Raw genomic sequence first — 12,926 nt, 5'->3', positions numbered from 1 at the left:
TTAATTCATGTCCAACCCCAATTAGTTTGAGGCCTTTTGGGAGTGACCTGATACGATCTCATATCTTAGAAAATCACAATTATTTAGTTATCTTTTATTTCACCAAATCTTTTCCATATCTTAGTTTTCTTATTCAATAAGTTAGGGTAGTATTCTACTATTATAAATAGGAGAGCTTGTTATCATATTTAAGCATCCAACAATGAATCAATGAATATATTATATTGGCCAATAGCCTCGAGTTATGCTTTGAATCTGTAATTCCCTACGCTACCTGCTGCCCGACAGAAGGTCTCCGCGCATAGCCGGAACGTATATCTAATATGTAGCCGTCTTTATCTCCGCCGACCCTCACGGGCGCCGGATTATCTATATCTCGTTATTGTCCATTTTATCGGATCGTTAGGGATTTAGGTCCTTAACAACTGGTGCTTTCATTAAGAGCTCACCCTCCCACCATCTCGAACCGAAGCTACACAGCTGCCCGACGGAAACATTCCGCGCACAGCAACTGCTTTGGTTGTCGAGTCATGCCAGTCCGCCGAGCTCTAGCCGCCGGACAAATCTACTTCTGCAACGACCGACGGGGAAGGATTCTCGCGTGCCGCATCGAAGTCAGCCGATCATCATCCACCACAGCCACGCCTCTGTCCGTCAACATGTCATACGGCTGTCACCGTCGTCAATACGACCCTCCTCAGGTCGCGTAGCAGTTACATCCTTACCAGTCGATCCGACCACGACGTGCAACCTGCTGGGACCCTCCGGGAAGCCGCGATCCACCGGGTATTCCGCCCTATGATCAGCCGCCACCCAAGTACAGGCGTGAGCCCTACGGTCCGCCGCAAACTCACCAAATGGGGTCTATTCAGACACGCCGCCCCACCTATTGGGATCTTCCCGGTACCCGACCACTGCCGAGTTTCCAACCTTATGACCCACCACAGTCAAGGCAGCCTTCGTGTTGGGAACCACCGCCCCACCGTGCATCGCAAGTATACTCGGATTATGAACCCGTTTCCAGTAAACTAGATCGCGTTTTGGACAGATTGGACAAATTCGATGCTTGGAGAGACGCCACAGATCGCCGCTTCGAGAAGCTTGAGAAGTATCCGAGGCGACACTAACATTTTCATAATGGCCCCGCCAAGCAGCCTACATACCAGTCACCGCAGTCCGACCGATTTTTGAGTCACAGCACAGCTCCGTTGACTGCCGTTGCCCCGCCACGGTCCGGCTTCACGCATCGGCCACAACAGTCCAGCAAGTTTATTGATTCGGGGAAGCAGCGTGGTGTACCCAATACTCCCACGATAGTATTCGGTGATGATGTTCCCAATGACACTACCGATGTTCACAATGATAGTGCTTTTCTTGATGTTCCAAATAACGAGTCCCCTGAAGAGTTCGTCAGGAACGAAGGGATTGTCAAGAACGACAATGAGTCACCGCAAGTGCTCGTTGGGGTATATGATGAGAAGATTGGTGAAAGGATGAGACATTGCTAGAAGATAAAGATGAGGATGGTTCTATTGGTGAAGTGGAGAAGATAATCGCCTCACTCAATGTTGTTCAAGTGTCATCCAAAAATGTTGTTGGAAATTATTGGGGCAAGAAAGGAGATGGTGCTTACACCGATTTGCCCGTAATTGCTTGTGTCTATGTGGATTTGAATGTCGGTGATGTTCCAAGTATGAATCATCGATCAACATCGCTCGACAAAGATGCAAGGCGGATCCCTCCGAGTAATGACATGCCATGCTTGGACATTCTGGGAGGTGTGGACAAGCTTTTCGATTTGGCAAGGAATTTTTCCGACAAAGTTGGGTCTCCTTTGTTGATTTTTATGGAAGTGAAGAAGGGAGAAGTTCATCTGTTCGGTGTGTGTTTGATCCAGGAGGAGTTGCCACGCCGAAGCTTCTGCTTTCAACTCTCCTTTTTACTTCGTGGTTCCCACCTTGAGGACAAGGTGGATTTTAACCGTGGGAGAGTTGATACGAACTTCTATTATTATTATTTAGTTTAGATATTATAGGGATTTAGCATATCTTTTTCTATATCTTTGTTTTCTTGTTCATTAAGTCAGTAGCATTATAAATAGGATAGACTGTTATCTTTTTTATTCATTCAATCAATTAATGGAATATTTTCTCCCCCAAAGATAACGTGTGTTTTCCAATCCTAATTTTGGATTCCCTCCGCCGATCCTAATTGGACGCCGGAGTATTCTATCAATCGCCGAGTTATCTGCCCGACGGGAGCGACTCCCGCGCACAGAAACTCTGCAATCGTCCGCCGAGCTTGTTGGTCGCCGGAAATTTATCTCCACTGCCGAGCGAACTCGCCGCCGGTGCTTGTTAAGGGAAACACCCTTAACAACTGGTATCGCCGTCGTCAATACGACTTCCCTCAGGCCACACAGCCATTCCGTCCCTACCAGCCGGCCCAACCTCGCCGTGTAACCAGTTGGGACCCTCCGAGCAGCCGGGTGGAAGTACTCCGTCCGCCATCGTGGCCTGATCCAGAATCACCCTACGTCTCACACCACTTGGATCCACCTGATCGTCGCCCACGGCCGAGATACCAGCCCATCGGGTACCGCGATCACGCACAAGACGCTTGGCCCCGACACCGCAGTGGCTACATCGAGAGGGGTGGCCACCTATCTTATCGCAGAGATCATCAGACCCAATTAGGGTTTGATCGCTACCTGACAACCGCAACGCAGCGGCACCGCCCAACGTGTTGGGACCCACCAGCGCAACAGCAGGACCGCAGCTACCTGACCGTTGACCATCCCCGACGCTCGGAGACGTGCTGGGACCGACCTCGCCCTCGGGAGGAGGTGAGAGCGCGAGTCCAGTCCACCTCCCACCAGCCCCGCTACTCCAGCGAAAAGCCAACGCGGGACCTGTACAATCAGCCCGCACGTGTGACCAGTCAAACTCCGGAGCAGCCACGCCTGCCGCTAATACGAGTCTCCCAGGCGGAGAAGTCAGAACGGTCCAGGTTAGGTCTCTGCTTGCACTGTCCCGAGAAATGGGTGATGGGACATGTGTGTAAACAACACATTCTATGTTATGCGGATGATGGGGAGGAGTTTGAGGAGAACATTCAAGATGAGAATTTAGCCGAAGAGAAAACTGATAATACTCCCACGATAGTATTCGGTGATGATGTTCCCAATGACGCTACCGATGTTCACAATGATGGTGCTCCTCTTGATGTTCCAAACAACGAGTCCCCTGGAGAGTTCGTCAAGAACAAAGGGATTGTCAAGAACGACAATGAGTCACCGCAAGTGCTCGTTGGGGTATATGATGAGAAGATTGATGATCTTAGTGTTCCAACACATAAGGAATTGGAGATGAGAGAAGATACAGAGACTTTGCTAGAGAAAGAAAATAAAGCCGACGCCCTTCGATCTAGTTTAGAGCCGAAAGAGAAAGATTTTAGTGTGTTGATGGAGAAGCCGAGCGAGAGGGAGCATGGAGAATCAGAGCCTTGTTAATGACATCCTGGCTGGATTTGATATGAAAAAACAGGACAATCAAGAGGAAATGGAGGAGAAGCGAAGGTTGTGTGAGGATGAGCTTAAATTAAACGCTCACTCCGGTTCGTATGCACTTGCTTGTGTCTATGTGGATTTGAATGTCGGTGATGTTCCAAGTATGAATCATCGATCAACATCGCTCGACACCGATGCAAGGTTGATCCCTCCGCGCAATGACACGCCATGTTTGAGCATTGTTGGAGGTGTGAACAGGTTTTTCATTTTGGCACGGAATTTTGGCGGCCACATTAGGTCTCCTTGGTTGATTTTTTATGGAAGTGATCGAGGGATACATTCAACTATTCAGTATGTGTTTGATCCAGGAGGAGACGCCTCACCAAAGCTTTTGCTTACGGCTATCGTCGTTGCTTCGTAGTTTCCACCTTGAGGACAAGGCGGATTTCAACCGTGGGGGAGTTGATACGATCCCATATCTTAGGAAATTATAATTATTTAGTTATCTTTTATTTCACCAAATCTTTTCCATATCTTAGTTTTCTTATTCAATAAGTTAGTGTAGTATTCTACTATTATAAATAGGAGAGCTTGTTATCATATTTAAGCATCCAACAATGAATCAATGAATATATTATTTTGGCCAAATGCCTCGAGTTATGCTTTGAATCCGTAATTCCCTACGCTACCTGCTGCCCGACGGAAGGTCTCCGCGCACAGCCGGAACGTATATCTGATCTGTAGTCGTTGCCCGACGGGTTGGAACCCGCGCACAGCCGCCCAGATCTTTATCTCTGCCCGACGGGTTGGAACCCGCGCACAGCCGCCCAGATCTTTATCTCTGCCCGACGGGTTGGAACCCGCGCACAGCCGCCCAGATCTTTATCTCCGCCGACCCTCACGGGCGCCGGATTATCTTTATCTCGTTATTGTCCGTTTTATCGGATCGTTAGGGATTTAGGTCCTTAACATGACCCAAAGCGAACAATATCAAACTAATGTTGCAGTCGACGATCCTAACAAGTGGTATCAGAGTCCAGGTGGCTATGGGTTGTGCCTGGATGAGCGCCGATTAGGGTCGGGCCCTAAAGGACTCGGGTTAGAGTCGGGCCCAGGATGACCCAGGGGCCAGGGTTGGAACGACCCACGTTTGTGTCGACTGCGTTCCCGATGTGGTCTCGGTTTGATGGGAGGTTTGTTGGGGTACAAACCCATCCCACATCGGATGAGTGAGGAAAGTTGGAAGGTGTCTCGGTTTGAGGGGAGGTTTGTTGGGGTACAAACCAATCCCACATCGGATGAGTGAGGAAAGTTGGAAGGTGTAATAATTCTTGTCCAACCCCAATTAGTTTGAGGCCTTTTGGGAGTGACCCAAAAGTAAATCCGTGCGAGCTTGACCCAAAGCGGACAATATCAAACTAATATTGCAGTCGACGATCCTAACATGTAGTACTTTATTATGTACCACATACAAGCAGACAAGATATATTGCTTCGTGATAATGAAAATTCCCAGACCTATAACATTAGCCACAAAATATATAATATTGCAATATTTGTGGAATATATAAGCCTGAAAATTTGAAGTGACAAAAAAGAAATATTGAGTTTTTTTAAATCCACAAGTTAACGGAAGTTGCGTGTCACAAGCGAGACTATCAATGGAAGAGGGTTCACTGATTAGGAGAGGAGGGAAAAACATAAGTTACGTGATTGAGTTGTATTTTATTTTTGGATGTCTGATTATTTTTTTTATAACAAAAATCAATATATTTAATTATTTTATTTTCTCATTCTATATATCTTTTATGCTTAATCATCTATCTTATTTTTATTTTATTTTATTTTATTTTATTATTTCTTCGCTTATATATCTATTTTAAAGTAAATTATTAATAAACAAAAAAGGTGATCGGTCTCACACTTTTCAAAAATTTATTATACATAACTCATGAATATTGCAACTACCTTATCCGTTACCTTTTCGATAAAATACATGATGATGTGTCAACCGATTTTAAATACGGCATCCATACCATAAAAAAAGGAGGAATATCACTTTAAAGAAGAGAAGCCATAACATTTTTAACATGTTTAAAATCTTGTCACATCGTCATCACATATTTAGCTGGAAAATAATGTATAAGAAAATATTGAAAACTACAAACTTTATGATTAGTAATTAATTAAGTACTTAGTTAGTAGTTTAGATATGGTTAGTTTTCTATAAATTTTCCCTCTCATTTTTTGTTCGTTTTCCATCTGTTGTTTCCCATCAACATTTTCCACAAAAAAAATGGAAGAACCAGAAAGTGAGAGAGGTATGCATCAGCTCCATACTTCACCATCTCCACTTGTTCTAACATAGCTAATAACCACGTGATCACTATCTTCACTAATCACACCACCTAAACAAATTCAAATCCTATCCCCCCGTAGCAATAGGTGTCAATTTCGAATCAAATATGGACTGCTACAGCCGGGAAACTGAAGTAAAAGCCTTCGATGATGCCAAAACCGGCCTTAAAGGCTTACTCGAAAGCGGCATAACCCAAGTTCCTAAATTCTTCATAAACCCCCAAATTGATCCACAACAGACACTCATCACCTCACACAACGCCCAATTCGAGTTCCCATTGATTAACCTAGAAGGCGTCGGTGATGATCCGATCAAGCGCGAGGCCGTCGTCGACGCCGTTCGCGAAGCTTCCGACACTTGGGGATTCTTCCAAGTGATCAACCATGGGATTCCGGAGGCTGTATTGGAGGATATGATCGACGGGGCACGCCGTTTCTTCGGTCAAGATGATGAAGAGAAGAAGAAGAAGTGGTATACGAGGGATTTGAAAGCTAGGGCTGTTTACAACACCAATTTTGATCTGTATAGAGCGCCGTCGGCTAATTGGAGAGACACTGTTTTCTGTGAAATGGCTCCTGATCTTCCTCAACCCGAGCAATTGCCCTCTGTTTGCTGGTAATTTGTCCTTTGATTGTTGCAGATTTCCAATAATTGGTCTAATTTGATGGTGGTGATGATGATTGATGATAAAATTCAGTTTTATTGTGTAGTCTGTCTCTGTATAGTTTTGGACTGATCATTTTGAGAGTAATTTTATGGTGTTAGGATGGCTTTTTGGTGTTTCAATTGCAAAATTTTAATGTGAAATTGAAACAATGACATATTTTTAGGGAAATGAATTGGAATTTTTTATCAGATAATTTTGTGTGGATTTATGCAGGAATATAATGGTTGAATACACAAAACAAGTGATGAAGCTGGGAAGAAGTTTGTTCCAAATATTATCCGAGGCTCAGTTAGTGAAAGGCTCAGTTAGTGAAAGGATCAAATGCTAATATTTCTTGTAATGATATGCATATATATACATAGTGAAAGGCTCAGTTAGTTTTGGGTCAATATTTTCTATAATATAGGTATACAACTGACATTATCAAAGCGATACAAGAGAACTGACATTATTAAATTGACACCTATAATATACAGATTGATATAGTGTAAAGACAGATTGAAACCTACAAATATTAGCACAACGCTCATCAATATCAATATATTGATAAACCATTTCTAAACATGAGCTCTACCTTGTCTTCATAACATTTCCACCTTCTCAACCCCATCAAAATGGGGTAAATCAAGTTCAAACTCGAAAATGTGACAAAGCAGAACTTCCATGCTGCCTCTTGAAGATGTAGTGGGTAATATACTCATCCAGAGTAGTTGCCCTATATCTCGGTGGATCATCTTCGGATACGAGCTCTTCAATTGGCCTGTAGAGCTCTGTGGACCTAATAGCATCATTTCTGAAGAAACACGCAACTGCAACTCTAGACCTCGAGCTATTCACCAGTACTCTGTGGTCAGCACTCACAAACCTGTCATTTGTCACAAGCTACAGCAAGCAAGAAAATATAAATAACTCTACATATATACATTGTGGAGAAAAAAAATATGGTTAACTTGACTACCTGAAGAAGATCACCAATATTTACCACCAGTGCTCCTGGCACAAGGGGCACATCAGCCCACTGGTTCTGGTAGAGCACTTGCAGGCCTCGTATTTGGTCGGTCAGCAGCACCGTTAGGAAGTCGCTGTCAGCGTGCTTGGGCGTGCCTAGGGTCAGCTCCGGCTGAGGGCATTCCGGGTAGTAATGCATCAACATAGCCATCCCATCCGCGCATTTCATGTCTATGAGATGATCGGCCTTGAGACCTAGTGCCTCGGATAATATTTGAAACAAACTTCTTCCTAGCTTCATCACTTGTTTTGTGTATTCAACCATAATATCCCTGCAAAGATCCATCCACACTCAGCTATTCAACCTTGTTGCAGAGTAGCAGAAATTTCACTTCACTTTTTTTCAAATTCAAATCTAAATTCACACCAAAAGAGTCATCCAAACACCATACATAGACTACAAAATAACATTAAATTTCATTATCGATCATCACCACCACCATTCAATTGAACCAATTATAGAAAATCTGCAACAATCAATGGAGAAATTACCTGCAAACAGAGGGCAATTGGTCGGGTTGAGGAAGATGAGGAGCCATTTCACAGAAAACAGTGTCTCTCCAAGTAGCCGCCGGCGATTTATGCAAATCAAAATTGCTGTTGTAAACAAACCTCGCATTCGCATCCCTCGTGTACCACTTCTTCCGCTCTTCATCATCTAGACCGAAGAAGCGGCGCACACCACCGATCATTTCATCCAATACCACCTCCGGAATCCCATGGTTGATCACTTGGAAGAATCCCCAAGTTTCCGAAGCAACGCGAGCGGCGTCGACGACGGCCTTGCGCTTGATCGGATCATCGGCTACGCCTTCAAGGTCGAGCAATGGGAACTCCAATTGCACGTTTTCTGAGCTGATCAGAGCCTGATGTGGATCGATTTGGGGGTTGATGAAGAATTTAGGAAGGTGAGTTATGCCGCTATCGATTAAACCTTTAACGCCGGTTTTGGTTTCATCGAAGGCTTTTACTTCAGCTTCCCTGCTGTAGAGGTTTGCGGTCGCCATGTTTGATTGGAAATTGATACCTATGCATGGATATGAGGTTATAATTATATAGGAGAAGAGGTATGGTAGAATTGTGGGTGTGATTGGTGAAGATAAGGAGCTGAAGCTGATATCTCCTTAGTATTAGCTATGGAGTCATACACATTTCAATTCGGGGCCCACTACACTAAAACGGAAAAACCGTTTCTTTTTCTCCCGCTCTTTTAAGGCGTACACACTTCAATTATTAGCAAATGGCCGTGAACTCTGCTCGCCTCTCCGAGTGAACTTATTTGACTGATTTAAGAAAATAAATTATTAATATTAATATTCATTACAAAGTTTAAATTATATTCACTTTTGTACTAATTTTTATCCTCCAGTTCTTCCCAAACTTATCTATAAATATCACATTTAATATAGTACTACAATTTTTTCTTACTAAAACATTCTACAGTATATTTCACTTATCCAAAACACTTTTTTTTTCTTTCAAGTATGGACTCCAACTACGAATATTAACAAATTACATAATTAATGAAATCAATTCTTCTTCCTTAAGATAGAATTGCCGAGAATGGTACTAAGAGATCGAAATTATTTTCTGTCCAACAATGTTTTGAAAATGTGAAATAGTCTAGACGAAGAATTTGTCCTAAAAAAATTTAGTCCTATATAAAGTCTATTATATTTTGGTCTTAAAGAATATGTTTTGATCAAAAGTTAAAAATTGCATCAAAAAACTTAATGGTCAAATGTGATTTGATCAAATTAATGACTTAATTTTGATTTAATTAACCTGATTAATCTTATTATTATATAGAGACCAATTTTGGACTTAGTCTTTAAATAAATCTGACATATAGTGAAGGATTTGAGCCTTTGAGGATATGATCAATTAAAATGAAAGACTACCCATGCTCTTGCCAAAGAGTATGGATGTGGACCCGAACCCATATTTATTAATTTTTTACTCACTGCTCTTTCCCAAGAGCACAACAGCACAACACCCACATTCATGCTCTTCCGCAATGACATGCTCAAGGATCCCACCATTCCATTATTTAATTTAAATACTTCAATTACTAAAAACATTTCTACAACATAAAAATACATTAAAAATACTTAACTACTATTACAAATTTAAAAAAATAAAAATTACATACTTAAATCCTAAAAAAAATTACATATTAAAATCCTACAAATTAAAAATTACATACTTAAAGTCTAAAAAATACCTTCGTGGAAGACTATTCTATAGTAAATTTAGATGGGAGAATTTAGATGAGAATTGTATAGTGTGGTGGGAAATTTTTTGTGTTGCCACGACGCCCTGCTCAGCGGCGCGGACGTGCTCGATGTAGCGAGCAGCGCCGTGCCGTTGGCAAGAGCACAGCGGCGGATATGGGTGTGACGCGCCATCGGCACAGACATCGTCCGTCAGGGAAAGCACCGATGAGGATGCTCAAAAAGCTTGAAAAAAAAATCTTATATAGATTAAAGAAGATCATTCTTCATTTATTCTCAGATGATTCAAACTTTCGATTTATTGGATTGACAAAAAAATGTCTTAGAATCGTACTCCGATTTAGTCTTGAAAAAATTAGTAGTTAATAACGGTGTTGCTATATAAAAAAAATCATATTGGCACGTTATAGTATGGGAAATGGACTTTAGTTTCACCAGCAAATATGCTAGGTAATTGTGTAGGAATAATATTCTATTCGTTCCACCAAAAATGATTTCCTAGGCACGCTATTTTACGTTATTATTCGACTCTTCTAAATATTTATGTTTGAAAGTTGCACGTCGTTATTAGCCCACTAAAATCCCCGACATATAATGTGTTTACTGTTTAGTGTAGTTAGCATTGTAGTTTTCTTATAATCCATCGTTTGGCTTGTGATTAATAATTATTAGTAGGACGGAGGGATCAAATGAAATCAAAGGGCAAATATTCACTAACGTGGCAATATTGGGACCTTTATAAAACAAAGGAGGGAATTTAATGCGTGTTGGTCTATATTTGTTACATATCACCATTGTCAAGTTGTGGCTATTGCATAACATGTCAAGAAAAATTGAGATAAGACTGTTTAATTAAATGAATTGGGTTAGTGTAGTGTAACTATATGATACGAGCATATTTCTAGGATTATCTCATATCTATATTATTTAGTTAATTATTAATTTATGATATCTTTTTATATTTATTAGGATTATTTTCTTGTTCCTTAAGTTAGGATATCCACTATTATAAATAGTGGACATTATTATTCATTTGGATCATTCAAGAAATATCAAATTATCTTATTTTTCTTTTATCGTATTTTACTTTCTTTTGCAATCGGTTTGATAGGCGGGCAAAGCTCTCGCGACTACCATTTATCCCTCTGCAGCTGCTGATCGCCTTTGCGACGCCGGAAACTTGTTAAGAGAAATCATTTCTTAACAATTGGTGCTTTCATTTCGTGCTCATCCTCCATCTTCAATCATATTCATCCATGAATCCCAATGAGAAAATCATTTTATTTTCACTATGTGACCGGATAATGGCTTTATTTACTACTCCATTTATATGTATGGCAATTTAATTTCCTCAATCGAAAAGGACTGATGAAATTGTTGAAATAGCTCGCAAACAATTTTCAGACTAAGCTATATAAACAGTAGGAAATATTCTCTATTTTAGGTATACCAAGTTGACAGTATGACTTGGTATACCTAGACTAGGGAAAATATCGTTTTATCGTAGTTTTAAATTTTGTTTTTCTTATTTAAAAAAAAATCAACTAAAACGACATTGTTTTAATGGTTTATGACGTGGTATACCTTAGATAAGGGAAAATATCGTTTTATTGTAGTTTTAAATTTTGTTTTTCTTATTTTTAAAAAAATCAACTAAAACGGCATTGTTTTAATGGTTTTTTACATTATTAAACCTAGAGCATATAAGACATTATACCAGGGCGAGTAAAGGATAGCTACATCGATGTTAGATTTAGGCAAATTCAAGAGTTCTATTTGGAGGTTAACTGCTTTGATCTGCTTCGCTCTCTCCGGATTAGAGTTACATACTTTCTCGCCACTTGAGTACGGGTATTGTGGCTGTTCGTGTTGTTGGTTGCTACTTGGATCCTTTTTTTTCGGTGATAGTCTTCCCCGTATTTTGTTGTGTCGTGCCCTTATGTACCTAAGTCCCTTGGATTATTTATCGCTGTTTATTTGACAGTGTCGGATGGTACTATAAGCAAAAAGAGATGAATATGTCTTGACATAATCAATTATTTTGGAAAAGTCTAGAAATGAAATGATGTGTCAAATATTAACAAATTACGTAAATGAAATCAATTCTTCTTTCATTGTGTCGGTATGATAAGCCAAAAGACATGAATTAGTTTTGACATAATGAATTATTTTAGAAAAGTATAGAAATGAAATGATGTGTCAAATATTAACAAATTACATAAATGAAATTAATTCTTCTTCCTTAATCTAGAATTGCCGGAATGGTAGTCATGGATGAAGATATTTTATGTCCAACAATGTTTTGAAAATATGATCTCGATGATGAATAAATAGGTATACTACTCCTTAAACATTAGAATGACATGTGTCCACAAAATAATTTGTCCTATATTAGGAGTCTTATTTGAGTTTGACAAGAATTTTAAGAAATAAAGTAAAGTGGGTGGATAAAAAATAGTGGAATGTAAAACTTATTTTTATATACTAATATTAATTTTATAATAAAATATGAGTGAAATGAGTTAATGGAATATGAGGACTACCTGTCATTTATAATAAAAGTGAATAGAGACACCTAATCGCAAACGGATTAAAATAAGTAAATTAGGACCTATCGCGACAGACTAAAATAGAATTATTAGCAATTAATTGAGATTAAATTTGATTATGCTAGTATCAACACCCGTGCTATGGCGGGCCATACAATTTTCACATACTGATTACATATTTTCAATAAGTCAATGAAAATAAGAATTTATAAGTGAAAAAATAAAAAAATAATTGCATAAATATCCATCAGGCATCCCCATCATCACATTTACGTCACCATCCGGCAACATGCACCAATGTATATGATTTTGTGATTAAATTTTATTACCATATGAAAGATTTTTCATAGGCTAACCCATGCCGACAATAATTTGCATATAGTCTCTTTTAACCATAAACAAAAAACATTCATCCAGCATGTGTGTGAGTCGACCAAGTAATAGAGTGATAATTTCTTAGCCAAAGATCTCGGCTTCAAGTATATTGTGGTGTGACCTTTAAATTTATATTCATTCGTCTATAAATAAATATTCCTCTGATTAATATTTAAATTTACAAATGAAATTTAGTGTTCATCATAAACTTGAGAAGAAGTTTAAAT

General features: G+C 40.0%; 2 protein-coding genes across 2 annotated transcripts; one reads left to right on the top strand and one right to left on the bottom strand.

The window, feature by feature from the left end:
• Positions 1–5,784: 5,784 nt before the first annotated feature.
• Positions 5,785–6,922, top strand: LOC121776268 (1-aminocyclopropane-1-carboxylate oxidase homolog). The gene is made up of 2 exons (XM_042173431.1): positions 5,785–6,481; positions 6,747–6,922. Exons 1-2 carry the CDS (start codon positions 5,973–5,975, stop codon positions 6,859–6,861), a joined length of 624 nt encoding a protein of 207 aa, XP_042029365.1. The 5' UTR covers positions 5,785–5,972; the 3' UTR covers positions 6,862–6,922.
• LOC121776267 (1-aminocyclopropane-1-carboxylate oxidase homolog 3-like) lies at positions 6,912–8,640 on the bottom strand. The gene is made up of 3 exons (XM_042173430.1): positions 8,034–8,640; positions 7,492–7,813; positions 6,912–7,415 (listed from the first exon to the last, which is right to left on the bottom strand). The coding sequence occupies exons 1-3, from the start codon at positions 8,546–8,548 to the stop codon at positions 7,164–7,166; spliced, it is 1,089 nt and encodes a 362-aa protein (XP_042029364.1). The 5' UTR covers positions 8,549–8,640; the 3' UTR covers positions 6,912–7,163.
• Positions 8,641–12,926: the final 4,286 nt, after the last annotated feature.

This window comes from Salvia splendens, chromosome 18 (genome assembly GCF_004379255.2).
Source record: "Salvia splendens isolate huo1 chromosome 18, SspV2, whole genome shotgun sequence".
Lineage (NCBI taxonomy): Eukaryota > Viridiplantae > Streptophyta > Magnoliopsida > Lamiales > Lamiaceae > Salvia > Salvia splendens.
The sequence above is the reverse complement of the archived record's forward strand: the minus strand, read 5'-3'. Positions and strand labels throughout refer to the sequence as shown.

Excerpts from the sequence above, each read along its gene's own strand:
- LOC121776268 (XM_042173431.1), top strand. The coding sequence starts at position 5,973 with ATGGACTGCTACAGCCGGGAAACTGAAGTAAAAGCCTTCGATGATGCC. Across the intron at positions 6,482-6,746 it reads CAATTGCCCTCTGTTTGCTG|GAATATAATGGTTGAATACA; the intron begins GTAATTTGTCCT and ends GGATTTATGCAG.
- LOC121776267 (XM_042173430.1), bottom strand. The coding sequence starts at position 8,548 with ATGGCGACCGCAAACCTCTACAGCAGGGAAGCTGAAGTAAAAGCCTTC. Across the intron at positions 7,814-8,033 it reads CAATTGCCCTCTGTTTGCAG|GGATATTATGGTTGAATACA; the intron begins GTAATTTCTCCA and ends GGATCTTTGCAG. Across the intron at positions 7,416-7,491 it reads ATATTGGTGATCTTCTTCAG|CTTGTGACAAATGACAGGTT; the intron begins GTAGTCAAGTTA and ends TGCTTGCTGTAG.